General features: G+C 42.6%; 1 protein-coding gene across 8 annotated transcripts in view; it reads right to left on the bottom strand.

Annotated features, from left to right (window-relative positions):
• Positions 1-25,155, bottom strand: part of CPEB2 (cytoplasmic polyadenylation element binding protein 2) — a 142,958-nt gene that overhangs the window by 39,826 nt on the left and 77,977 nt on the right. For all 8 annotated transcript variants that reach the window (XM_089677422.1, XM_089677420.1, XM_089677421.1 and 5 more), the window contains one exon: positions 10,920-10,970. In XM_089677422.1, the coding sequence (XP_089533548.1) occupies positions 10,920-10,970 (51 nt within the window). The remainder of the gene's footprint in view (positions 1-10,919; positions 10,971-25,155) is intronic.

The raw sequence follows: 25,155 nt of genomic DNA, 5'->3' as shown, positions 1-25,155 counted from the left end.
AGGCGATTGTTCTCAAAAAGAAACATACCAGTGGGTAGTAGGCTACTTAAAGCCTAATTCCCGCTTTGCCATCAGATTAAATAGCTAGTTTAGGCCAAGCTGGCCCATACAAACCATTGAGCCCGTTGTCAACTGTAAACATGTCACAGGAGTGCAGAATGAACTGCACTCCTGTGATCCCCAGAAGTATAGCAAAAAAAAAAAACACAATTTGGGCTATACTTCTCCTTTAACAAACTCTTCTTTACTTGTAACAATGGCACAACACTATCTACAGGTTGGAGGAACTCCCATACCTGCCTACATGTCACTGGACACATGCTTAAAGGTGCACTTGAAATTGGGGGCGCACAGCACGTTTATATAGCCAAATCTAAAAAAAAAAAAAAAAAAAAAAAAAAAAAAAAAAAAAAAAAAAAAAAAAAAAGAGAAAATGTACCAGTGGGTGGTAGGCTACGTAAAGCCCAATTCCAGCTTTGCCATCAGATTAAATTGCTAGTTTAGGCCAAGCTGGCCCATACAAACCATTTCCTTTCTGTCCACTGACAGCACTGTATAAACCATACGTAGCATTAGCTACATACAATATACAGTGCTTTGTTCCAGAAGCAGTATGGGGACTTCTGGAACAAAGTCAAGTCGGGTTGAGTGATACTCAGCCCCTCACAGGAAGCCTTTTATTTTATCAGCGATTACAAGGTTTCCTCTGAATGGCTGAGTTGGAGATTATGACATCATGCACTCCGCCTCTCCACCTAGAGCTCAAATTTACACAGCTAAATGAATGAAGGCGGCCACAATCCCCCTCTCTGATGTGTGCAAAGGTGATGCAAAGAGTTTCCATAAAATAGCACTAACTGTGAAGATTACTTCGAAAACACAAAATACTCGAAGACTGTCAGACATTTTTGGGATCTAGTAGTATTTTAAGGACATTCTTTTTAGGCAAAAAAAGTGCTGTTCATAAGAGCACCTAAACAAGCACATCAGCCTCCAAACATTGCACAACATTTTTATGTTCTCTTCTGCAGAATCAGAGGGATTAGGAAAGATTATGAAGAAATTAAACTGCATCACAGTACCACTTATGAAGCTTTGATGTTTCACACATTAGAAAGATTCAGATTCATGAGCCTTTAGCAGCCCGCATCTGTGTGCTTCAGAATTAGAAATTCACAGTTCGCATTTCATCCTCTCAAAGATTTGTAAAGGTTTCCAGTCTCAGAAAAAAAAACTTCTCATTTTTAGAGACCAGAACGGTTTAAACCTCAAATTAAACTTACTAACAAATTTGCCTCTCTTTGGCTATGAGAACCACTAATATGCAAACAAACTGATAATTTAAATCCAACGCTGGATCATTGATCAGTAGGAGAATGCTTTGTCTTTATTCTTTTAAGTGGCAACTAGGATGTTCTTAGAAAAACTAAAAATTCTTCCATGTGTGTAGAGCTGTAAAAACACTATTCCTCCATCCATTCTAAATTGTACAGATAGACGAATCTCCCATCTGGCTATTGTATTCTGACAAAATACTTAGCACAATGATTCAGTCAGATGCAAGCATTGTTTTGTTTGGCCAATGATTTCCCTCTTGGTTCCTTCAATGTTTCAATCAAAGGACATTGCCACCCACAGAATGAATTTGGGGTGGTTTATCAGGAACCTACCAAAATTTGCTTCATGTATGGCCAACTGAAAGGATATGTGCATCCTTACTTTGTAAAACAATCCATTCAGTTAAAAGCAAAACATTTGTGTATACATGTAAAAAAAAAAAAAAAAAAAAAAAAAAATATTATTTATATCTATATATATATATATCTATATATATATCTATCTATATCTATAACAGGTACTTATATAGCGCAGTCAATTTACGCAGCACTTTACATACATATATTGTACATTCACATCAGTCCCTAACCCTCAAGGAGCGTACAATCTAAGGTCCCTAACTTACATTCATACATGTACATATTAGAGACAATTTAGACAGGAGCCAATTAACCTACCAGCATGTCTTTGGAGTGTGGGAGGAAACTGGAGTACCCGGAGTAAACCCACGCAGTCACAGGGAGAAAATGCAAACTCCAGGCAGGTGGTGCCGGGGTTAGGATTCGAACCAGCGACCCTAGTACTGCCAGGCGGAAGTGCTAGCCATTTAGCCACTATTTTTTTTTTTTATATAAGTGATCACATAACCTCTGTTTTCAGCTGCACAAGAGGCATGAAGAGGTGGGGGTGGAGAAAACAGCAGAACAACAATCTTCCCAACAAATGGCTGTGCAGGGGGGACAGGTCAGTACAGGTCCTGGACATTGGAGTACAGGCAGGCGGTTCTCCCAGCACTGCCAGAATACGGACCATGCTGAGATGGATGTGTTCTCATAAATATATGGAAAACTGCTCTTTATGGGATTTTAAAGTGCATGCATGATTTACTCTCACTTATGTATCCATTGTAACAGTTATGTCCTGTATTACCGCCATATTTTGTATTTGAGTCTTCTTAACATTTTGTATATAAAAAGTATGGTTAAGTTTTCATCTTTTTATGAAGTCATCGGTTTTGTCTGTGCCTTTAAAATCCCACAAAAAGAGGGTTTTTCCATATATATTTTGATAGGGATGATGGCACCGCTTGTTATCTCACCCATTGTTTTTCTAGTGCGCTCATAAATAAGTCCATTAAGTCAGAGCTGTTCCTTTATATCCGGGGAAACCGAATCCTGACAGCCAGCCTAGAAAAAAATATCTGTACTGACCTGCAGTGTTGAAGCAGCCCATTAAGCAGTAGCAGTGCTTCAGGCAATACTGCATTAAAGATATTTGCATGAAAATTGCCTGGACTGGATTGTGCCCTCAATTATATAACACCATTCGCTTTCACGACAGAAGCCCACATCCCCCGGTAGGTGAAAAATGTCAAGGCTGATATGTGGAGAGCAGGTGAGGAAAAGGTTTATAATCCCTCTCGGCCCCAGAGGCCTGTTAGCTCACTGAGTGTGTTAAACAACTGAAGTCTAATTGGAGATTTCACACTGGATCTGAAAAGAGATTTTCAAGAAGAGAAATAAACCTACATTGCTTCTACATCAATCATCGGCTCACGGAGAGACCCTACCAAAGCTCAAAGCTGTTGGCAAAGTGGGAACATGAATGTTTCTGCCAGTGCATACAGCAAGAATAAAAATGGAGGGCGGCGCTTTTGAAGTGCCTTTCTGCTGAGCAATGGACAAAAAAAAACAAAAAAAAAAAAAAAACACCACTTGCCTACAGGGCACTTATACCCCCTTCCTGCCCAGGCCAATTTTCAGCTTTCAGCGCTGTCATGCAACACTGTACTCATATCAAATTTGTATAATTTTTTTGAGTCAGATAGAGCTTTATTTTGGCGGTATTTAATCACCTCTGGATTTTTTATTTTTTGCTAAACAAACCAAAAAATGAAAATTTGAAAAAAAAAAAAAAAGTTCAGTTTTTGTTATAAAATTTTGTAAATAAGCGATTCTTCTCTTTCACTGATCTGCACTAATGAGGCTGCAGTGATGGGCACTGAAAGGCAGCACTCACATGGCAATGCTAGGCGCACTGTTAGGCGGCACTGACAGGCAGCATTGATGTGCACTGGTAGGCACTGATATGTGACACTTATGGGCACTGGCAGGTGGCATTGATGGACACTGACATGTGAAACTGCTGGGGCTACACTGATCATCAGGGCCCTGATGATCTGTGTAGATGTCCCCTCTGAGGAATGCAGATTACTGGCTCTTCTCTCCTCACAAGCTGTCAGTGTGACGGCTCGTAAGGAGAGAAAAGCCGATAACCGACATTTCCTTATTTACATGTGATCAGCTGTGATTGGACACAGCTGATCACATGACCGAGCCAACGTCTTCGGCTCTTTCAGTTGACCGGCGATCTGCTGTGTCCCAGGGACACAGCGCACCACCGATCGCTGCGCGGTTAGAGTGGGAGGACATCATATGACGTCCTCCCAGAACAAGAGAAACGCCTTGCGCCCGTCATTGCCTTATATGGCGGGCAGGAGGCGGGTAATAAAAACTGAACTCTGAATTGCTAAATACACATGTAATGTTTTTAAATTCCCAAAACATTTGTATTTCTATCTATCCAGTCCTGATATGTACACAGCACAGTTCTGTTTTGGCAGAGCTGTGGGGACCTGGTCTTTCTTGTGCAGTTTCACTTTCATGCCGCCTCCTCAACCCCACTTTGTGACTGGATGGTGAATGGAGCAAGGGCATGCTGCAGAGCTCATCTCTCCGTCACTCTGCTCTCTCAACCTATCAGAATGCGCATTGAACTGCGGCACACAAGACTTTCTCCTTGAACAACTTCAGTCCGAGCTCTTCTACACTAAACTGCAAGAAGCAGATACCTAGTCAAATTCAGGTATTTACGCTGGTTGCAAAACAACAAAAATATTTGATGTATTAATGATTACAGAGGTGCATTAAAGTGGAATGCCAGGATATCAATAACTTATCTTAAAACGGCTCCCACCGTCTAACACCTATACTAACTTAGAAAAATGTATATAGTCACCCATTTTATGACTGTTCTGGTCACGTGACCTCCCTTTGACAACCAGCACCAGCTAGAGGGGAGAAGAGAGCACTGTGACAACAGCTAGAATGCCTGAGTGGTGACGGCATCCATAGGCCTATGACCCAACCATTGTCCGCACTCCCTCCTCTCCCTGTGTGCTATACATAGACTGTGCAGAGAGCAGAGCTATGGGAGAGATCCATCAGACTCTACCCACTACAGGCTGTCTGCAGAAAAATACAGGAGGGGGTGGAGACCAGACCAGTCACCCTGCACAAGGAGAAAGTGTAGCAGTAACTGGTCTTTAGTTCTGGTACAGAATACATTTTCACATTGGATTACTGCACAGATCTGGAAGAAATACACAAAGCACACCATGATTCAGGTACGAATACACATGACGAATGTATTTAGACAATATTTGCATATCCTGAAATGCATTTAATTTGTGTCTTTTACATCTGCCTGGTGTTCGGCTTTACATTTTTCCCAGAGGAATGTTAGAAGACAACCCAGTCCTGTAATATAAATTAACTCCTGCATCTGTGAATTCCCAAAAGGCAACTAAGGCATTTTGTAAATTGTGCCATTACAGTTCTAGATTTTACTAGGAAGTTCTCTGGTTGATACTTTGTCAATCTACCCCACCAGGTGTGAGGTTCCATGACCAGGGAACAAGACTCGCCTCCAGTCTGTAGAGGTGGCCATACATCATGTGAATGTAAATCCGATAAGGCATAGACATGTAGGGCTTGTGTTCGCTGCAGTTATTTTCCTTGCCCTCATAAAAAGGAAACATTTTTCAAAGCACCCGGCACCTGATTATACTCCATGTCATCATAAACCATTTTTATGTCCTCTCCATATGACACCATCATTGGAACAATCATCCTGTTTTGGATTAAATACCAAATAAATTGCTGCAGAGGGGAACAGCTCGCAGAAAAATTCATCTTGGTGTGCTCAGTAGTCATTCATTAGATCAATAGTTATGCACAGGGATAATTATTCTCTGAGGGCTAGAGGTCAAGCCGTCCATGGCCTCAGTTTATTAACCTCTGGAGCCAAAGGTCACGATTTACAACTAGCAAAGTGCTTTGCTATTTGGTGTGAAAATAAAAGCCAACTGCTAAAGAAAAACTCTCACTCCAGCCAATAAGAATCAGCACATTGGCACATTTCTTTCATGCAGATTTTAGTCCTGATGATGGACTTTAATCGGGCAATTGTATAAAATGGAATTTATTTACAAAAAGAATAAAGGCTGTTCACCTAAAAAGTGAATGTTCATTTGGTAAACATAGTTTCACCATAGGGTTCATTCAAAGGGGGCTTTCACAGGCATATTAAATGCCTTGCATAGTTCACTGATGATTTCCCACACCCGGGGAGCCACAAGTGACACATACAGCCTGCCTTACATGTGGTTGTATGTGGCTGTGATCTTGTAAACATCAGTGGTTCTTTGCAACTTTTTTTGTTCATGTATGCTCATCTGGGGTGATTCCCGAAGGCAGATTCTTGCATTCTGTTGTGCGTTCAAGCTTCGTTCATTGTGATGAAAATCATGGCTTATAAAAAGGACTGAGCATTTGCTGATGTTACGATTTTAATCAATGATTTCAAAAGCTGCAGTATTTTCCATGCATTTTGTGCGTATTTTTGATGCTTTTCATGCTCACTGAAATGTATGGGGCCAAAAACACACTATTTTGCACCTAACAGAACCAGCAGCATCATTTCCATAGGTGCATGAAAGCATGTGGCATAGGTGTGACCTGGCTCCATGGACAATAATGGGATGCCTTTAGTCCTGCAGGGTTGCAAGAGAAAATGCATAGGTGTGAAGTGGGATCTTAGATTGTAAGCTCCCAGGAGCAGGGCCCTCCTAACCTTCCTGTATTGAAGCTGTATCGTCTCCCGTTATATTGTAAAGCGCTGAGCAAACTGGTTAATTATTATTCTACAGGATTTATATAGCGCCAACAATCAGCCAGAACAATTAATTGCCTATGCCTGGCATCAGTGAGTGGAGCACATTGTCTGTGCCTTTTCCCAACCAACGCATCTTCATGACCATCTTGTAGGAAAGCACCTACTGGCTCCTATTGGGAACAGGGTTTATTTTTTTTTAATTTGTTCCCAATTGAGCAATGTCACTGGGGCCACTGGTAAAACACAGGGCCCTGGGGTTTTAGGATGCAGGAAAGGTTGGTCTTTTGTGCTATGTAAAATATTGATAGATGGATGAAGTTCTTCAAATACCGTATCTCGTGATATCACAGGATCCTTCCTTTTTAAAAAGATGAAAAGGGATAACCACTCACTGATCTCTTAAAATCTCCATCAGCCTTTACAGAACTCATGTAGGGTCAGCTTCAAGTAAGGCCATGTACAGGATCCTAAGATTTAGTTTGTATTGGTACAAGACTGGTTCTGGGCCTCCAAATAAGCTGCAATTCCCAATGTACCTTGTTAGACAAAAGCAGTCACAGTACGCGGAGGCTTGAGGACTCCTAATAGCCAGAGCTCTGCAGGTCACCCATACCTGTACTACAGTTGATATGTTTGAGTTCCTCCTCATCACTCGTTAATATCGGAGCAAACTGTTTCTTGTCACAAAGGTGCACTGCAGCAAGTCGAGGGCTACGCTTCGCTGGTCTTAATGGAAAATGCTCTGCTGGCAGGGGAGTGTTTGTCTTAGTTAAATACACCTAGAAGTATCTCTGAAGGTCAGAGAGAGGTGAGAGGAAAACTGAGCCATGCTTCTTCACGCCATGCTTGAAAAAGGCCATTAATAATCTGGCATATTCTGTGGGTGGAGGCAAAACCTACAGAGGTCACAATAAATCATGAGCAGAGAATACGGTGTCCCTACTTCATCATCAACTGGAACAGTACAAGGATTCAGGACCGGATTTATGCACCTTACAGTTTCCACATTTTATAGAAGATAAGGGATTGGACTGGCCACACAGTAAAATCTGTTGCATAAAATCTTACTAAAAGTCATGTAACATGGCCAGCCTACCGGATTTAGCCAAAGAGATTGGCATTAGCTCACCAATTATTTAGCAATATATTTAAAATGACAAATTTACAATTATGTGGAATTTACCAGCCAATTCCAACTGTGAATGTCAAGCAATAGACAAAAGTGAACTTGTCAACACACAGCAAGCAAAATAGGCAATGTCGACATACATCAATGTAAGAGCTGTCCATGCTCCAAAGATATCATTTCCTCTTTGATGCAAGGCGCAAATGGCTCAAAATACAGGTGGATATAAGAAAGCTGGGAAGATAGGGGATTTACATTTTTCTTTATTCAAAAAAAAAATCTATATTAGTTGGCAGGCTTCCATGTAGTACCACAGGCAACTTCCTATCTCCCACAGAACTCTACTAAACAGAACAATCGGTGTCCTGCTGTTTGCATCACTTGAGAGATCAGACCTTGACCAGAACTTCTCACTGTATTTAAACGGTCGTGCAGCACTACCAAGCTTTACCAGCAGGGAGATGGGGAGTGGGTATCCCAAACAAACTGAGGATTTCTAGTTTTCCTGCAAGTCTCCCTATTGGTAATGTATTAAAGGGTAAAACAAACACTTTGCAATATTGGTGATTAAATCTCAGTGCACACATAGGACACTTGCAGGCTAAGCGGAGTCTTTGATAGAAGAATGAAACCTAGAGTGTTTTAAAGTCTGTTAATACATGCACATGAAATTCATTTCATGTAAGTAACCTTATCGAATGTGTGTATTTTTTTATTAAGATGATGTAAATACAGTATATGTACATAGAACAACTATTTGCTCAGTACATATGCAGGCAGAGATGCTCAGTACATATGCAGGCAGAGATTCATGTAACGTAGGCTGCACATGGCTTGTAATTTACTGTTCCGATCAGTATTATCAGTCAGCATGATAGACATTTACTGTCCATCATACTGACTGCAAATGGCAGCTTCTCTTAATGGCTTGTGCTGTAATCTCAGCAGTTTTTTGTAGGGATGGTAAATTTGATTGAGTATGCTCCCAGTGGCTATTTAACTGGTATATGTTATATATTTAAGAGTATCAAAAGCAAAAATACAAAAAGACATCAAAATCTACTTAAAATTTTACAATACCAACTCCACTAGTAATTGTATACATGTTGAGAATACACTGTAGATGGTTTATGAAGCTTAACATGATTGCAGCCCTATGCGACCACACAGTTGAGTAAGGTCTGTGATACTTTTTTGTTCTCAAAAGTGAAAGTATATTTCTCTGCAAAACTTTTTTTTTTTTTTTTTACTTTTGGATACAGTGGGGAGGGGTTACAGTTTCTGTCAAGTAAAAAGGGAAAAATACCCCTGCTCCAGGGACAACTGGGGAGGAATTCCTTCAACTTTGGGAGATTTACTCTAACTTCCTGTTGTGTCTGGGACAGAATGTGAAGGGAAATTCCCCAAAAGCGCACAAAAGAAAAAAAAAAAAAAAAAAAAGAAGAAGTGTTGGCTATACATACACTAACTTTTTTAGAACAAATGTTTGGGTTCAACCCTCTTCTCCGTATTGCTTGGACCAAGGGGGGGGGGTCGTCTTCAACGCTTGTAGTTTTAAAAGTATAAATGCTACTGCAAGAATCACAAGAAACTGAGCTAAATTTTGATATATAGTATGTCTCTGAAAGATAAAAAATGAAGGCACAGTCGCAGTTTAAAAACGTCCCTTAAAATTTCCGGTGTCTAGAGTGGAGTTTCAATGAAAGTCAATGGGAGGGGTGAGGTGCAAACAAATGGTCATATTGTGAAAACTATCAGGAGTATGTCCTAGCCGTGAACATTTTTAGTGACAGCAGGGTTAGCTGAACGTTTTGATATAAGATATGTGTAGGTGGGCTTGAAAATGACAGAGTGATGGCAGTTTACAAATCATGTTCTGATTTTTCCTTCCACCCTGTAGCTGTGCTCTGCTGCCACTCTAGATGCACCATTCATTCCTATGGGAAAATTTCGCCACAAAAACCCGCGATATTTCTTGAACCATTCGGCGAAACGTTCCACAAAGTAATAGCACACCAATCGGGAACAATCCGCACGTTTCGGTATATTACTTGTCTATGTAGTGTAAAAACTGTGGGAGGAGTTAGGGTGGTAAATATGGCTATAATAAGAATAAGAATATATATGTGAGAATACAATAAGTGACCTTCTATGCAAGAACACTTAATTATGTGGAATTTACCAGCCAATTCCAACTGTGAATGTCAAGCATTAGACAAAAGTGAACTTGTCAACACACAGCAAGCAAAACAGGCAATGTAAGAGCTGTCCATGCTCCAAAGATATCGTTCCCCCCCGATGCAAGGCGCAAATGGCTCAAAACACAGGTGGATACAAGAAAGCTGGGAATATAGGGGATTTCAATTTTTCTTTACTCAAAAATAAATCTATATAGTTGTCAGGCTTCCATGTAGTACCACAGGCAAATTTACCATCTCCCACAGAACTCTACCAAGTAAGATGAACATGGTGGCAGCACTGAAAATTGTGTGTGCTGTACACTATTCAATGAGTCAAGCAAGACCCTGGAATCTAGTACTTCTTGTAGAAGCAACCTGGCGGTGGAGTCAAATGTACCCACTCACAAGATCAGCATCTCTATCCTAGGGCCAAGCACATGTCCAGCTACCACCTTCATGCTTCTGCAGTGGTGCAATTGTTTAAAGCTGTGCACCTGCCTGTCACTTCATATGGGAGGATGTCATTGAAGGCCGTAGGTATCTGATGCAGCTTGTCATGTCAGTACAGACAATGCAAAAGCATTTTTTCAGTGTCTATTGCAGTCATTACCAATGTCAGTCAAAAGGATGGGGGGGGGGGGGCAAAGCCGCTACTTTGCCATGGGCCCCATTTTCCCTTAATCCATCTCTGACATGGGGTGCTGCAGAGCTGTTGAATAAAGTTATCTTTTGGCTATAAAATGTTGCCGGGATGTGTGAAATCTAAAAGATTGAGTAGAATTAGTCTAAAGTTTAGTAAAATAATTCACATCTACATTTAATCATTTTTGAATATTGAATCTGTTTAACTGGATTTCTACATTGTACCCAACGTCACCCACAAGGGAACCTAACCTTAACACACCACTTGGGAATCTGGATAATAGAGGTGGATGTATCCGTAAAAGTAACTAGTGCAGCATCTTAATTCCAATGCTCCCTTTAGAAACCTGAAACTTTCACATTGCCCGCCATTATAGAACTCCCAAATTAACATAGAATGTTTCATTCTGTTTTTTTTTTTTTTTTTTTTTTAATCAAAATAAAATTAAACTACTTACCATTTAACATTAGAAGACTATCTGTTCCTGGATGGGGGTAGTTCAAGCGACCTAAAAAAAAAAAAAAAAGAAAAAAAAGAAAAAGGTTAATGTTTGTTATTCAAAGCTCATTATCTAACACACAGATGTATGGTGTGGTTTGCATTTGAGGAAGTGAGGGAGTTAAGCAATAATCCCGACAACGCCTAGGAGTCTGGTCCAATGGGATAAGTAGTTTCTTGCTACACACAGTCCAGAAATGTGCTGACCTCTCAAGAACTCCCTCCCACTTCCAGGGGCTCTATAACCTCTCTATACTCCAAACAGCAGGCACCTTTCTGCCTCTGCCAAGAAACCAACAGGCAGAAACATAATCTGCACTGAACAATCATGTCTTCATGTTGTGTCACAAAATAAACAGGATTCTGTATATCCCACCCCACTGAAAATAGAATAAAAAAAAAACAAAAACAAAACCAGCACATAAAACAAAAGGCTGACTTGTTTGAAATAGATGGATATATAGATAGATATCTCTATCATTTTAATCACAAAATGTTGATTCAGTGATCATATTAACAAGCATTCCAGTCTTAAAATTGCTACCTATTAGGACTAAGGCTCCATGTACACAGTGCGTTCGGAGAACTCTTCTGAATGCTGGAAATTGACAGCAGGAAAATGCAGGTTAAACGTCAGTTTTGCCACGTTTGTGCGTTTGTGTTCAGAAGCGTTTTTAAAGATAAGCACAGGAGAACCTCCCAAATGCCCAGAATGCACTGGAAAATGGTAAATTATTTCAGACTGTTCGAGAGAAGGAGAGCGCGAGAGGCAGAGCGAGAGAGCGCGAGAGGCAGAGCGAGAGAGCGCGAGAGGCAGAGCGAGAGAGCGCGAGAGGCAGAGCGAGAGAGCGCGAGAGGCAGAGCGAGAGAGCGCGAGAGGCAGAGCGAGAGAGCGCGAGAGGCAGAGCGAGAGAGCGCGAGAGGCAGAGCGAGAGAGCGCGAGAGGCAGAGCGAGAGAGCGCGAGAGGCAGAGCGAGAGAGCGCGAGAGGCAGAGCGAGAGAGCGCGAGAGGCAGAGCGAGAGAGCGCGAGAGGCAGAGCGAGAGAGCGCGGGAGGCAGAGCGAGAGAGCGCGGGAGGCAGAGCGAGAGAGCGCGAGAGGCAGAGCGAGAGAGCGCGAGAGGCAGAGCGAGAGAGCGCGAGAGGCAGAGCGAGAGAGCGCGAGAGGCAGAGCGAGAGAGCGCGAGAGGCAGAGCGAGAGAGCGCGAGAGGCAGAGCGAGAGAGCGCGAGAGGCAGAGCGAGAGAGCGCGAGAGGCAGAGCGAGAGAGCGCGAGAGGCAGAGCGAGAGAGCGCGAGAGGCAGAGCGAGAGAGCGCGAGAGGCAGAGCGAGAGAGCGCGAGAGGCAGAGCGAGAGAGCGCGAGAGGCAGAGCGAGAGAGCGCGAGAGGCAGAGCGAGAGAGCGCGAGAGGCAGAGCGAGAGAGCGCGAGAGGCAGAGCGAGAGAGCGCGAGAGGCAGAGCGAGAGAGCGCGAGAGGCAGAGCGAGAGAGCGCGAGAGGCAGAGCGAGAGAGCGCGAGAGGCAGAGCGAGAGAGCGCGAGAGGCAGAGCGAGAGAGCGCGAGAGGCAGAGCGAGAGAGCGCGAGAGGCAGAGCGAGAGAGCGCGAGAGGCAGAGCGAGAGAGCGCGAGAGGCAGAGCGAGAGAGCGCGAGAGGCAGAGCGAGAGAGCGCGAGAGGCAGAGCGAGAGAGCGCGAGAGGCAGAGCGAGAGAGCGCGAGAGGCAGAGCGAGAGAGCGCGAGAGGCAGAGCGAGAGAGCGCGAGAGGCAGAGCGAGAGAGCGCGAGAGGCAGAGCGAGAGAGCGCGAGAGGCAGAGCGAGAGAGCGCGAGAGGCAGAGCGAGAGAGCGCGAGAGGCAGAGCGAGAGAGCGCGAGAGGCAGAGCGAGAGAGCGCGAGAGGCAGAGCGAGAGAGCGCGAGAGGCAGAGCGAGAGAGCGCGAGAGGCAGAGCGAGAGAGCGCGAGAGGCAGAGCGAGAGAGCGCGAGAGGCAGAGCGAGAGAGCGCGAGAGGCAGAGCGAGAGAGCGCGAGAGGCAGAGCGAGAGAGCGCGAGAGGCAGAGCGAGAGAGCGCGAGAGGCAGAGCGAGAGAGCGCGAGAGGCAGAGCGAGAGAGCGCGAGAGGCAGAGCGAGAGAGCGCGAGAGGCAGAGCGAGAGAGCGCGAGAGGCAGAGCGAGAGAGCGCGAGAGGCAGAGCGAGAGAGCGAGAGAGGCAGAGCGAGAGAGCGAGAGAGGCAGAGCGAGAGCGAGAGAGAGAGAGAGAGAGCGCGCAGAAGCAGAGAGCAGTATTTGTTGAGATTAGCGGTCTTTTTTGTTGTTGTGGTGTTTGGATGTGTTCCAGCTCATTTCTGTGCAGAAATTATTGCAGCAGCGTCTAACATTTTCTGACATGCAAAACCTCATGGTACCAGGTCCATTTGAGTACCGGGAAAATGCTTTGCATGCATTTTTCATGATGAAAAAAGGCTCTAGACAGCATCTGGAAATGGAAGAGTTAAAAAAAATTCCTAAAATGCAAACATTTATAAAGGCGGTTAGCTGCGTTTACAAGCGTTTGGCATTCAGGAGTAGATTTTATCAGCGTTTCAAATGCCAGTTTGGTGTGTTCAAAGAAACCACTGTAAACTCTCCCTCCTAGATTGTAAGCTCGAAGGAGCAGGGTCCTCCAACCCCTCGTGTATCGCATTGTATTGTTTTCATACTGTTGCATGTTCTGTCTCCCTTTGTAATGTACAGCGCTGAGCGAACTGTTGGTGCTTTATAAATACTGAATAATAATAAACTCAACTACCTGCAAACGACAGTGTACATGGACACATAGGAAACCATTAGGGAGAGTTCAGGGGCTGCTGAAAAAACCCCCCCCAAAAAAAAAAAACACACCTCTGCAGAAAAGCTCCTGAACATGAGTTTATCAGCTGCAGTGTACACGGAGCCTAAAACCACATGTAAATGCTGCAGCAGTAAGCAATAAAGTTTGCGTGTTTTCTTAGAACACCTACATAACCATCCAGGTAATGAGGAAATGCTTGTGGACTTTCACAATAAAAACCAAACAGCGATAGCAGCAGTCTGGCAGAGACATGCAAGCTGGAAGATTTAAAAAATAAAACCAGATATAAAAAACACACACACCTTTCACTTTGCATTAAAACCCACATTTGTAATAAGCCAAATTAATCTCTGCCATACGCCATGTGAGGTGACTTTCAGTAAAAACAGAAAGACCTTTGGCACGCTTCTGCTTAACTAATGGTCCGACACCATTGTAACCCCTCTATCTTGTGATATACCGTCACAGTGGCCAACTCTCATTACGTAGGCGACATTAGTCTTTGTAAACTAAACTGTTCATTCCAAAAAGGGAACGCAATAGCTGCTGCTGATGCAAAATAAAATAAAAAACACAAAATAAATACACCATAAAAATGACTATATAAAAATATTTTAAATTGAATACAAATGAATACTTCCCCATTTATAGGAAGTGCTGGTTTATAGAGGATTTTTACATCAGCGTTCGGCACAAGGTAACCTGCTTAAAGTGTTACTAAACCCCGGACCCTGCATTCACTATATCTAGTCTCCCACAGTACACATAACATGGAAATACAATTATTTTAGTAAATATATACTGCTGATGAGAAGTTATTTAGCAGTTTATATCAGTCTTGTGACTTCTATCAGTGTCCGGCCGAGCACTGGTTAAAGAGGAGTTCCAGATGTTTTTGTGCTTATTAAGAGGCAGCAGCAACAAAAACTGTAGCTGTTGACTTAATAAAACACACACTTACCTGTCCCAGGGTCCAGCGATGTTCTCACCCGCGCCGTCCCTTCTCTCCTTCTTTCCTCCATGTCACTGGAATTTCAACTGCGGGCACCAGGCTGAGACAGCTTGCAGCTTCACAGCCTGGGGCCCAGTGCACAAGCGCGAGTCGCGCTGCGTCTCCCGATTGGTCCGGCAGTCTTCTGAGACCTGTAAAAGTTCCCAGGAGACTGCGGGAGGAAGGGGGGGGGGGCGAACTTCCAGCTCAATGCTGCGGCGAACTGAGCCAGAAGTGGAAGAGAGTGTGTCAAAAACCAGGTATCAGGCCCCCCCCCCTCCAAAAGGTGCCAAATGCGGAGAGGAGGGGGGTTGGAAGCAAAAAAAAAGCAGAGCTTCCGCTTTTGAGTGGAACTCCACTTTCAGGGTTGTAAGAGGAATTTTCATTCTCCTCACACTGTCTTATGAGATTGCATAACCCCCAACCCTCTGTCTGGACAGTGCTGATCACATGCACTCTCCAAAGAGAAAGAAAAACTGGTTTAGCAGTACACACCAAACTGAGCATGTGCAGTGTTCTCGGGGATGTGTTCTATCAGGAGATAGAATGGGGAACGTGGAAGTAATGGAGGATCAGAGAAGGCAGGATAAAATACCTTTTACACAATGCGGAGGATTAACCCCTTAAGTTCCACAGTGAGTATAACAAGCATGCTCTACTGCATATACAGACTGATTTTACTGTTTTGGGTGTAGTAACACTAAGGAGCCATATGAGATGTAGACAGTAGTGTCCCCCCTGGTCATGAAGCCGACCTTTACACTGATGATCTATGGGTGCTGGCTACAGAGGTAGCTTTCCTAGAGACTAGAAGTAAACACCCTGCAGGAGGCATATACAGGGTATATAAAAAGGGTCTCGGCTGCATAAATGTTGTCATTGCTAAAAACTACATTTAGTAAATCATAGTTTACACCTCACCTTGGGCCAGGCTTTCACGGTTGCCCCTTGCTTGTCAGTCAATGATAGATCGCATCTACCCTAGCCCTACCCATTAAATCATGCCTAGCCATGTCTTTACCAATCAATTGCTGTAAGGCCCCGTTCACACCATACATGCAGAAAAAAAACAAACAATGGAAAAACGTGCAGAGTTTACTTGCAGAAACACGAGTTTACATCAGTTTTCACGATGCAGATTCCTGTACAGAAGTGAGCCACATGTGACACTAGTGTTGTGGTGTGAACAGTACACTGAGAAGAATGGTTTTCTTTGTGGCCTTGCAGAATGCATGCAGTAAAACGCACGTCTCTGCACAGAGTGAATGAGGCTTAAAAAAAAACCAAAACAAAACAAAAAAAACCCACCACAAACATAGGATATGTTGTACTGTAACTGCCTGATGCTGCGCTACTCAAACATAAATAAAAAATGTACCACACACAGTGTAGGACTAAAAAACTACTGACAAGAAAATTATATAAAAGCACGACCAAAAAATAAAAAAATAAAAAAAAAAAAAAAGGGGCAAAAATATTCAATGCATATACACAAAAAACGGTGTATACACAGTGCCAGTGATGAACCAAGTGTACTGGTAACCAGGTGTAAAATATACTAAAAAGGAATAAAAAGTGCCAACAAATAGTGTACAGTCCCAAATAAATATGTGCATCTTCAGCACAAGCCATGAGACATCCAGTGATCAATGCAATAAAACAAATCCTCCACCAGCTAACACGCTCACCTCAATTTTTTTGTAAAATATAAAACAGGTTTTTACGGCGAGTAAATAGATACCCAACATGTCACGCTTTAAAATTGCGCACGCTCGTGGAATGCCGTCAAACTGCGGTACTTAAACATTTCCATGGGTGATGCTTTAAAATTTCTACAGGTTAGCAGTGTAAAGTTAGGAGGTCTAGTGCGAGAATTATTGCTCTCGCTCGGACGTTCGTGGCGATACCTCACGTGTGTGGTTTGAACACCATTTACATATGTGGGCATGGCCTACGTATGCGTTCACCACTACTTGCCAGCACGGGGGCACTTTAAAACTTTTTTTTTGCATTGTCCTTTTAAAAACATTTTTAATCACTTTTATTCTTATCATAAGAAATGCATATATCCCTTGTGATAAAAATAATTAGTGACAGGTCCTCTTTATGGAGAGATATGGGGTCAATAAGACCCCACATCTCTCCTCTGCAATGTAAAGCATTGGATATATATATAAAAAAAAAAAAAAAGTCCGGAACGTGACATCGCTCTGGTCCTCCAAGAGCATAGAGATGAGTGGAGGCCATCTTTCCTTCACTCATCTCTATGCCCAGTGCCAGAATTTGATGGTTTCTCAGGAAAGGTGGAGAACTACTGAGCGGCGGCCGGTGGCGGGGCTTTTTTCAGCACCTGCATTGGTGCTTTTTTTTTCCATTTCGGCCAACAGGGGTGTTTTTGGCCGAAAGGTTTCAGCCACCGAAATTTTGGTGCATCCCTAATTAACACAATTTATTTTTACAGCTTTAATGTCCTGCCAAATCTGTAGTGCTTCTAGAAAACCTCCCTGCCCAACGTTCACACGGTTTAGAGAACGTTAAGCCCATTGGGAGCAATTCAGTAAGGCATTTGCAGCACATTGAGTTCGTAGTAAAAAGCCTTGCATCAAATTTATGAAAGCCCCAAGACATTTTTCATTGGTCATACTAACAAATGCGAGAAATTCAAGTAGTTCTTATTTGTAGCACTTACTGTATGGCGCTAGTGGTGGGAAAAATGTACATAGAAATATTGTCATGTAGGTGATAAGGAGTAGAGGTATACAAGAGCTTTTCCCATGTTGGAAGCAAATTGTTAACTTTGTCACTTGTGTAATTGTGTCACATCTTTGAGAAAATTCTGCACCAAAACTTGTTCCTCAGGAATGATATTCGATGTGTTTCCATCACTCTCCCAACTACTCCTCTGCCACTAAAACGCCATCACTTCGCAGGAGAGACGCGTGCCACAGTTCTGTCAAAAGCTGCGCAGATTCATATACATGCCACCGACACATATACAAATCAAAATCACACGTCCATGAGACAGACGTCTAAAGAATATGTACAATACTCATAATGAATCCCTTAACATTCTTAATGAATTGAGTACTGGGTAATATACTTGTAGAATTCCAATCATTTTTATAAATGCACAACACCCCAGTTACATAGCGTGCGGCTTGGCAATTTGCATGCTATGCGACTTGCAATTCGCATGCCAAGTTTCACCCTACGGTCTGCAATTACAGCCATCATATCTGTAGTACATGCCCTACTTTTGGTGCGATTTGCATACACATCTGTGTCAGATGTCTTGTAAAATCGCACCTGAAATTGGCATGTCCCCCGACTTTGAAAACGTGCGATTTCACTAAGTCGCACGGTTTCAAAGTCGGGCTTGATGTGACCGGCTAAAAGCACTATTCTGCTTTAAAGTGGTTTTAAACCGAAAACCAAAAATGTGATAAATTGCAGCGTTTCCTTTTCTTACGCTTTTTCCCCTCCGTTTTTACCTGATGATCTGGCAAGTAACACCTCCTGTATTAAAAGTGCATATACTCTGGATGAAGGAGCACAGTGGCAACTTTGGACAGCAGCATTGTCAGTCTGGGGGGAGGGTAGTGTTAAATGTACTAGCAGATTTAAATACAGTAATAAATTGAAGCTGAACTCCAGCTAACACTTTAGAATGAGTTACAGCATACAGTTTTTTTCCTTTTGGGTTAAAGGATTTACATAAATAAAAGCTGATCATTTGAATCACCCCTGCCAGTGCTAAATGGTTTGTCTCATCCCTGTAACCGCAAGAGATCTGGTTTTGTTGGGAAACAACAGACTTACTGGCCAGATCACCAGATGACAATAGAAGAAAGCAAGCCCAAGCCTTAAGAAAAAAGTAAACTAATGCAGCTATCACATCTAAGAACTGGTAAACTGCAATATAATAAAGGTTTGCTTTTGAGGTTTAATACGGCTTTAATGTTTTTTTTTTTTTTCCCCGGAGTGGAAATCCCCAGCAGAGCTAGGACAATATCAACCTTCAGTCTCATTCACTCCAGCTAAATATAGATATAAGTATTAGAGGCCATCCCTGTAAATAACACATCCAGTACTCTTTCAGGCTGTTGTGTCTTATTAACGTTCTGGCGTGAACTGGACAGAAATTCCGCAGGGAACACAATAAATCTCCAGTGGAGCCATAATGCCTATGAAAAGTACACCAGAATCTGATTTTCCATGGTTATAATCCTCATTAGGGCAGACAGTGAGCCAGCAGGGAAATGAAGGGAGGTAAAGGGCAGCCAGCGGGCTAGGTCTACTCACAAAAGAATAATAGAATTTAGGGAGCTGCATGGAGGAATCAAATGATATCCAGACTTTGATATTCTAAGAATCCCCACAGATACATCTTATACCGTAGATGTTTCAGGACCCATTCATTCCACATACATTGGGCTACGTTCATCAACACACTCCTAGCAAATGGACAAAGCAAAGAGTCTGGTTTTGAATTGTGTGAGCTAAAAAAGGTGGCAATATTTAGGTAAAACAAAGTAGCATAAAGCACTGAAATGCGCATCTTTAGTACGTCAACTCATATGCACTGTGGCGTGGATGGGTCTTTAAAAAAAAAAAAAAAAAAAAAAAAAAAGGGCCTGCGGTGCCCCTGAAAGATGCTACTGTGGACTGGTGGATTTGTGGTTGGGTACCGACAGTCAATGACTACTGTTCCAAGGCATCAGCCTAATGTTTCTAGCCAGGCAGATCATATATTTTGCAAATTCTTAATTACTTTAAGGGGGCAGGGTGGCCTGTGAGTGGTGGGGGGGGGGGGGGTTTAGTACAGGTCTGCTTTCATTACCTTAACACTGCATTCAGCAGATCTATGTCATAAACAAACATATGGTGGGACGTATGTAAAACGCACTGCTTTTTTGGCTACGGGCTTCCCAGTGTGCAGCGGAGGATGTGTCACTCACATGGGGTCTAAGCCGGTTAATGTAGTCCCGGCTCACGAGATATAAAACATTTCTGTATTCAGCTTCATTCTTCTGTCAAATCAGTCTGAACTGAAAAAAAATAAAACCTTTATTTGTTTAACCCAGAAACAAAAGCAGATGGTGCCTAGGTCATCTAAAAAAAAAAAAAAAAAAAAAAATGTGTGGGCCATATGAAAAATACATCACATTTACAACCATAATTACTGTAAAAAAAATAAAAATCTGGCTAGAGTATTGTAGAACAGTACAGTAAATCACTATTAACCACTTGACCTCCGGAAGATTTACCCTCTTCCTGACCAGGCCATTTTTTGTGATAAGGCGCTGCGTTACTTTGACAATTGCGCGGTCGTGCAATCCTGTACATAAATTAAATTCATTTTTGGCATTTTTTACTTTTTGCGCTGTAAAAAAAAAACAAAAAAAAAAAAACAAAAAAAAACAGACCGACAATTTACACAAAAGGTATAGTATCTACGAACTTCGGGACATATACTGGAATTTTTTTTTTAACTCCTGTCCAATTTTTTTTTTTTGCCATCTGTGTCCATTTGGAGCAAGTTCCCTTCACTTCCGGTCTCATAAGCCACAACAGGAAGTTAGGAAAAGTCCCTCCAAAGCAACGGAATCCCAGTGTGTCACCAGACCTAGTTTCCCCACTGGAAGATTTCCCCTATATTACTGTTTTAGTGTCAACCAAAGATTTGCTTTTACATTCACTTTTGATGATGATGAGGTTAACCAGGACAAATGGAGAGGGGGAATCTCACTAACAGGGGCACAGACAGCAACAACTGACAGGAGCCCTAATCCCTTTCTGCTCTATCGCAAACCTAAAAAAAAAAAAATTAGAGCCGATTCACACATGTTCGGTGTGGATTGAAGCTCAGGTTTCACAGCTAATCAATACAGCATTTGTTCACTAGTTCATGTCAGGTTTCCATCAGGTTCAGGACAGAATTATCCTGTTCACACATGTGCGGTTTAGGAACGGTTCCCTTAGAAGTGAATAGCCTGTAATCCACACCTGAACCTGACCGCACTTCTCAGAAAATCGGTCATGATTTATTGAAACCATACTGAATCCGCACTGCCAGTGCACCAGACATATGTGATCAGGCATCATAGGAAGCAATGTTTTTTCACATGTCACATAGATTGGATGCGGTTCAAGCAGCATGCAACCTGCATATATGTGAACCAGCAGTAAAACAAAGACCTCCATCGGCATGCTGTCACCACTGACAGGGCTTCCATCTTCACCCGGTTTTCATTCCGGGTTTGCAGGCTCCGGCCGTTTGAATGGTCAAACTGCAATGATGGTGCACATTTAGGGGATATTCCTTGTACCCTCAGCTGAGCGTGATTATAAGCTTGCCTGTATGTACAAGTGTGAAAGAGGTATTTACTACCGCTAGGTCTACTACACAATTTAAAAAAAAAAAGACGAACAAAAACCCAAACAACAAAAAACAAAAAAACAAACAAAAGACCAAACCAAAAAAACAAAAAAGCCCACATTTTTCTAAGCATTGCAGTGGCAACAGTTACTTACAAAGATATTCCTGAGAAAGGGTCAGCGCAGCTTACAATAGGATATTCTTGAGAAAGGGCCCATAGAAATGTTTGACAAAGGGTACATAAGCAAGAAAGGACCCCATGCTTCCCTAAAGCACCAGTCTGATATGCCTTCCAATAAACAAATCCAGCATGGACATATGACGTGTGTAGGGCCGTGTATACCAGGAATGACGTTTGGAAGAATGAGGAGGAGGCGGCATTGAGGTTCCAAGCACAAGAGTGTTCTGTGTGTGCCAAAACACACACAAGATGCTTAGTCATAGCAGAGAGGGGAAACGTTCAGCCTGAAACACGTGCCTGACATTCCAATCACTTTCTCCTCGGCCCGGCTCTACTGCACACACAACATACACTGTCCTAGCCAGTTTTCATTACATTCACTGTTCAAAAAGGGAGCAGTGATTGGGGAGTCCTTACTAGACACAAAGGCTGGCTTTCTTCTAACGGAAGAATGTGTTTAGGAGTAACACATACACATTCCCCGCTAAACAAGGCTGGCCACGCGGCATGTAAATGTTAGCATTTATGAATCTCTATCCCTTCGCTTTCTGCAGGACATGTGGTCTTCTCAATGGCTGGTCAGCTTGTCCAACTACCAAGAACAAACCCAGCTTTTCCAGGTCAGATGCCAATGGTTGGCGCGCAATGCCATTTGGAGACTTCATGGGAATAAAGAAGAAGGGGAATCAGCACAGAACGCTCAAATGTGGAAATGAAAGTGTCATTTTGTGGTTTTGGGACCACTGGATGCACAGTAAGGGCTCATGTACACTGCAGCTGATAAACTCACGTTTAGGAGCTTTTCTGCATTTTTTTCAGCAGCCCCTGAACTCTCCCTAAGTGTCCATGTACATAATCGTTTACAGGCAGTTGAGTTTACAGTCTTTTTTTTTTTTTTTTTTTAAACGCACCAAACTTGCGTTCAGGAGTAGATGTTATCAGCGTTTCAAACGCCAAACACTTGTAAACACGGCTGACAGTGTTTAGAAGCGTTTAACTGTTCCATATCCATATCCAGAGCCTTTTTTCATCATCAGAAATGCATGCAAAGCATTTTCCATGTATTCAAATGGACCTGGTACACCAGCGCAGTCAGTTATTATACAGTATTTATAAAGCGCCAATGGTTCGCTCAGCGCTGTACATTACAAAGGGGGACAGAACATGCGACAGAACAATAACAATACAATGCAGAACATGAGGGGATCGAGGACAGTTCCAGGTTTTGCGTGAAGGAACAAATGGTAGAACATGCTGCATTATGTTCATGATGGGATCCATAGTGAATGCAACCAGAAAAGACAGGTCATCTCAACACATACTGTTCTCTCTGCTTCTGCTCTATTTCTCTCAAAATGTCTGAAATAGTTAATTTTTTACTGTTTTTCAGTGCATTCTGGGCATTTTGGAAGGTCTCCTAATGTGATCTTTAAAAAAAAAAAAAAAAAAAAACGTGCATAAACACGGTATGCAAACGCGGCTATACAGATGTTTTTAACCTCCGTTTTCCAGCAGTTTACATAGTTCAGAAGTGTTTTCCAAACGCCCCGTGTACATGAAGCCTAAAGACTCTGCACACAAGTGATGGATGCAGAAGTGATCCCCAGGCCTACCTTCCACTCCACTCAGAAGCACTCTAGCCAGGAAGAGGAAAAATTAAGATGCAGCATCTAGTGCGACTTACCGCACAGAAGCAGGAGCATTACCAAACATTCATATGTACGAGCCCTTTTTCAAGCCTTGAGGGGTGCAAAGCAGGTGTCAGGAACAAACTGGATGCTCACTGTGGATGCCTGCCTACATGCACTGGATACCAAATTCCGTAGAATTGTATTATGAAGCTTGATATTTACTCCGTTTCACTTAAAGTGTTACTAAACCCACAACAGTAAAATCAGTCTGTATATGCAGTAAAGCATGCTTGTTATACTCACTGTGGAACATGAGGGGTTAATCCTCTGCATTGTGTAAAAAAAAAAAAAAAGGCTGTTTGATCCTGTCTTCTCTGCCCCTCCTCTTGTTGAAATGACCACCTGATACAGACTGAGTCACATGCACATGCTCAGTTTAGTGTGCATTGCTAGGTTTTTTTTTTTTCCTTCTTCTTTGGAGAGTGCATGTGATCAGCACAGGGCCAATCCACACTGTCCAAACAGAGGTCAGGGGTTTTACATCCTCCTAGAGCAGAAAGAAAACTCCTCCTACAAGCTTTAACTAGTGCTCTGCTGAAGTCACAAGACTGCTAAATACCTTTTCTGATCAGCAGTTAGAGCAGTTTATATTTACTAAAATAATTGCATTTCCATGTTCTGTGGGAGACCAGATATAGTGAATGCAGGGTCCTGGCTTTAGTATCACTAACTAGGTTTGGTTAGAGATTATATCTGCAAGTACCAGCAAAAGCTATCAGTTAACCTCCCTAGCGGTCTGATTATGTCAGTATTTCTATGCTCAAAGCGGTACTTTTTTTGCATGGAAATATGTAGTTTTTTATTGTAGGCCTGTCATTTTTTAGGAATAACTCACTGAAATCTGTCCGAACAAGAGTCTAGTAAACAGCCCGGGTATGTTAAAATTTGAAACCCGAAATCATAAATTATTTTTTTAGGATTAAATTATATTATACATTTTATTCAATAATATAATCAAACCAAAAACACTGAAATATAAAATATAGCGCCAAGTTCACAAATCACTGAGCAAAGTCGCAAAATCGTAAAATAGTTTTCAGTGTCTGATGACGAATTTCACCACGAATCATCACTCAATTCTGCAAGTGGTTCTGATTTACTATCGCTGTTCTCTAGCTGGTCTAAACCACTTTTGACCTAAAGGGACGCTTTTTGGACGCCATGGACGTTTCTCAGTTTCCAGGCAGAAATAACAGTAAAAATGCAAGCAGGGCACAGGACAAAATGTATGTGAAATGCTTTGATACAGTAATGTAATACTATGTGATTTTAGTGTATTTTGTGAATGTCACTTTTTGACATTTTTAAAATTTCCCACCAGTTCCATCCCCATATGTCCTGACGTCGCAGGGGACGGAACCCAGAAGAAGGATGCCGGCATCGGCCGGAGGACATTGCCGGGGAAGCTGCAGGAGGGACATCGTGGGAGCGCAGGACAAGGTAAGTGAAGAACAGATCCCGGAGCAATGCTGCAAGGTATTCCCAAATGTAGCTCGGGGTTACCGCTTGTGGTGCTGAAACTTTACCCCGAGATACACTCGGGAATACCTCCAGGGAGATTAAAGGGTACCCAACCCAAAGAATGTCTCTAGCCTACACGTAGGATAGCATCAATGCCTCCTCTTTCTGTTGTTCTAGTAGAACCATATAAAATACAGAACTTTAACAGCCAGTTGCAGTTGATCACAGAAAACGGCACCTAGAACAGTAGCTTGCGAACCTTAAACCAATTTAAGAGAAAAAAACAACCCAACAAAATATTCCACAGCTTAAAGCTACATATAAATCCACTCAAAAAATAAATAAATCAAATAATGTCTTCCACATCAGCTAGTGAGACCCTACTGTTTTAGACTGCATTGTGGCAACACATGGTAAAATGGGCATGTTACCTCAATGCACCTGCTTCATGTGCAGTGCATAGTTACATAGTATGTAAGGAAGGAAAAGGACAAAAGTCCATGCAATCCAACAGAGTGCATTATGGTGCCCATTATGGATGGCATCTTCCCACACCATGAAGCTGTGGTGTTGTGGTCGCTGCATTGCTAAATAAAAAGTTGTGCTTTGTCAGCCCATTCATAATGAATGGGCGACCTTAACGAAAGTAGATGTATACGCTCAACAGCGGAA

Source organism: Staurois parvus, unplaced genomic scaffold, assembly GCF_062004578.1.
Source record: "Staurois parvus isolate SC_StPar_1 unplaced genomic scaffold, SC_StPar_1.0 ptg000186l, whole genome shotgun sequence".
Classification (NCBI taxonomy): Eukaryota; Metazoa; Chordata; class Amphibia; order Anura; family Ranidae; genus Staurois; species Staurois parvus.
The sequence above is the reverse complement of the archived record's forward strand: the minus strand, read 5'-3'. Positions and strand labels throughout refer to the sequence as shown.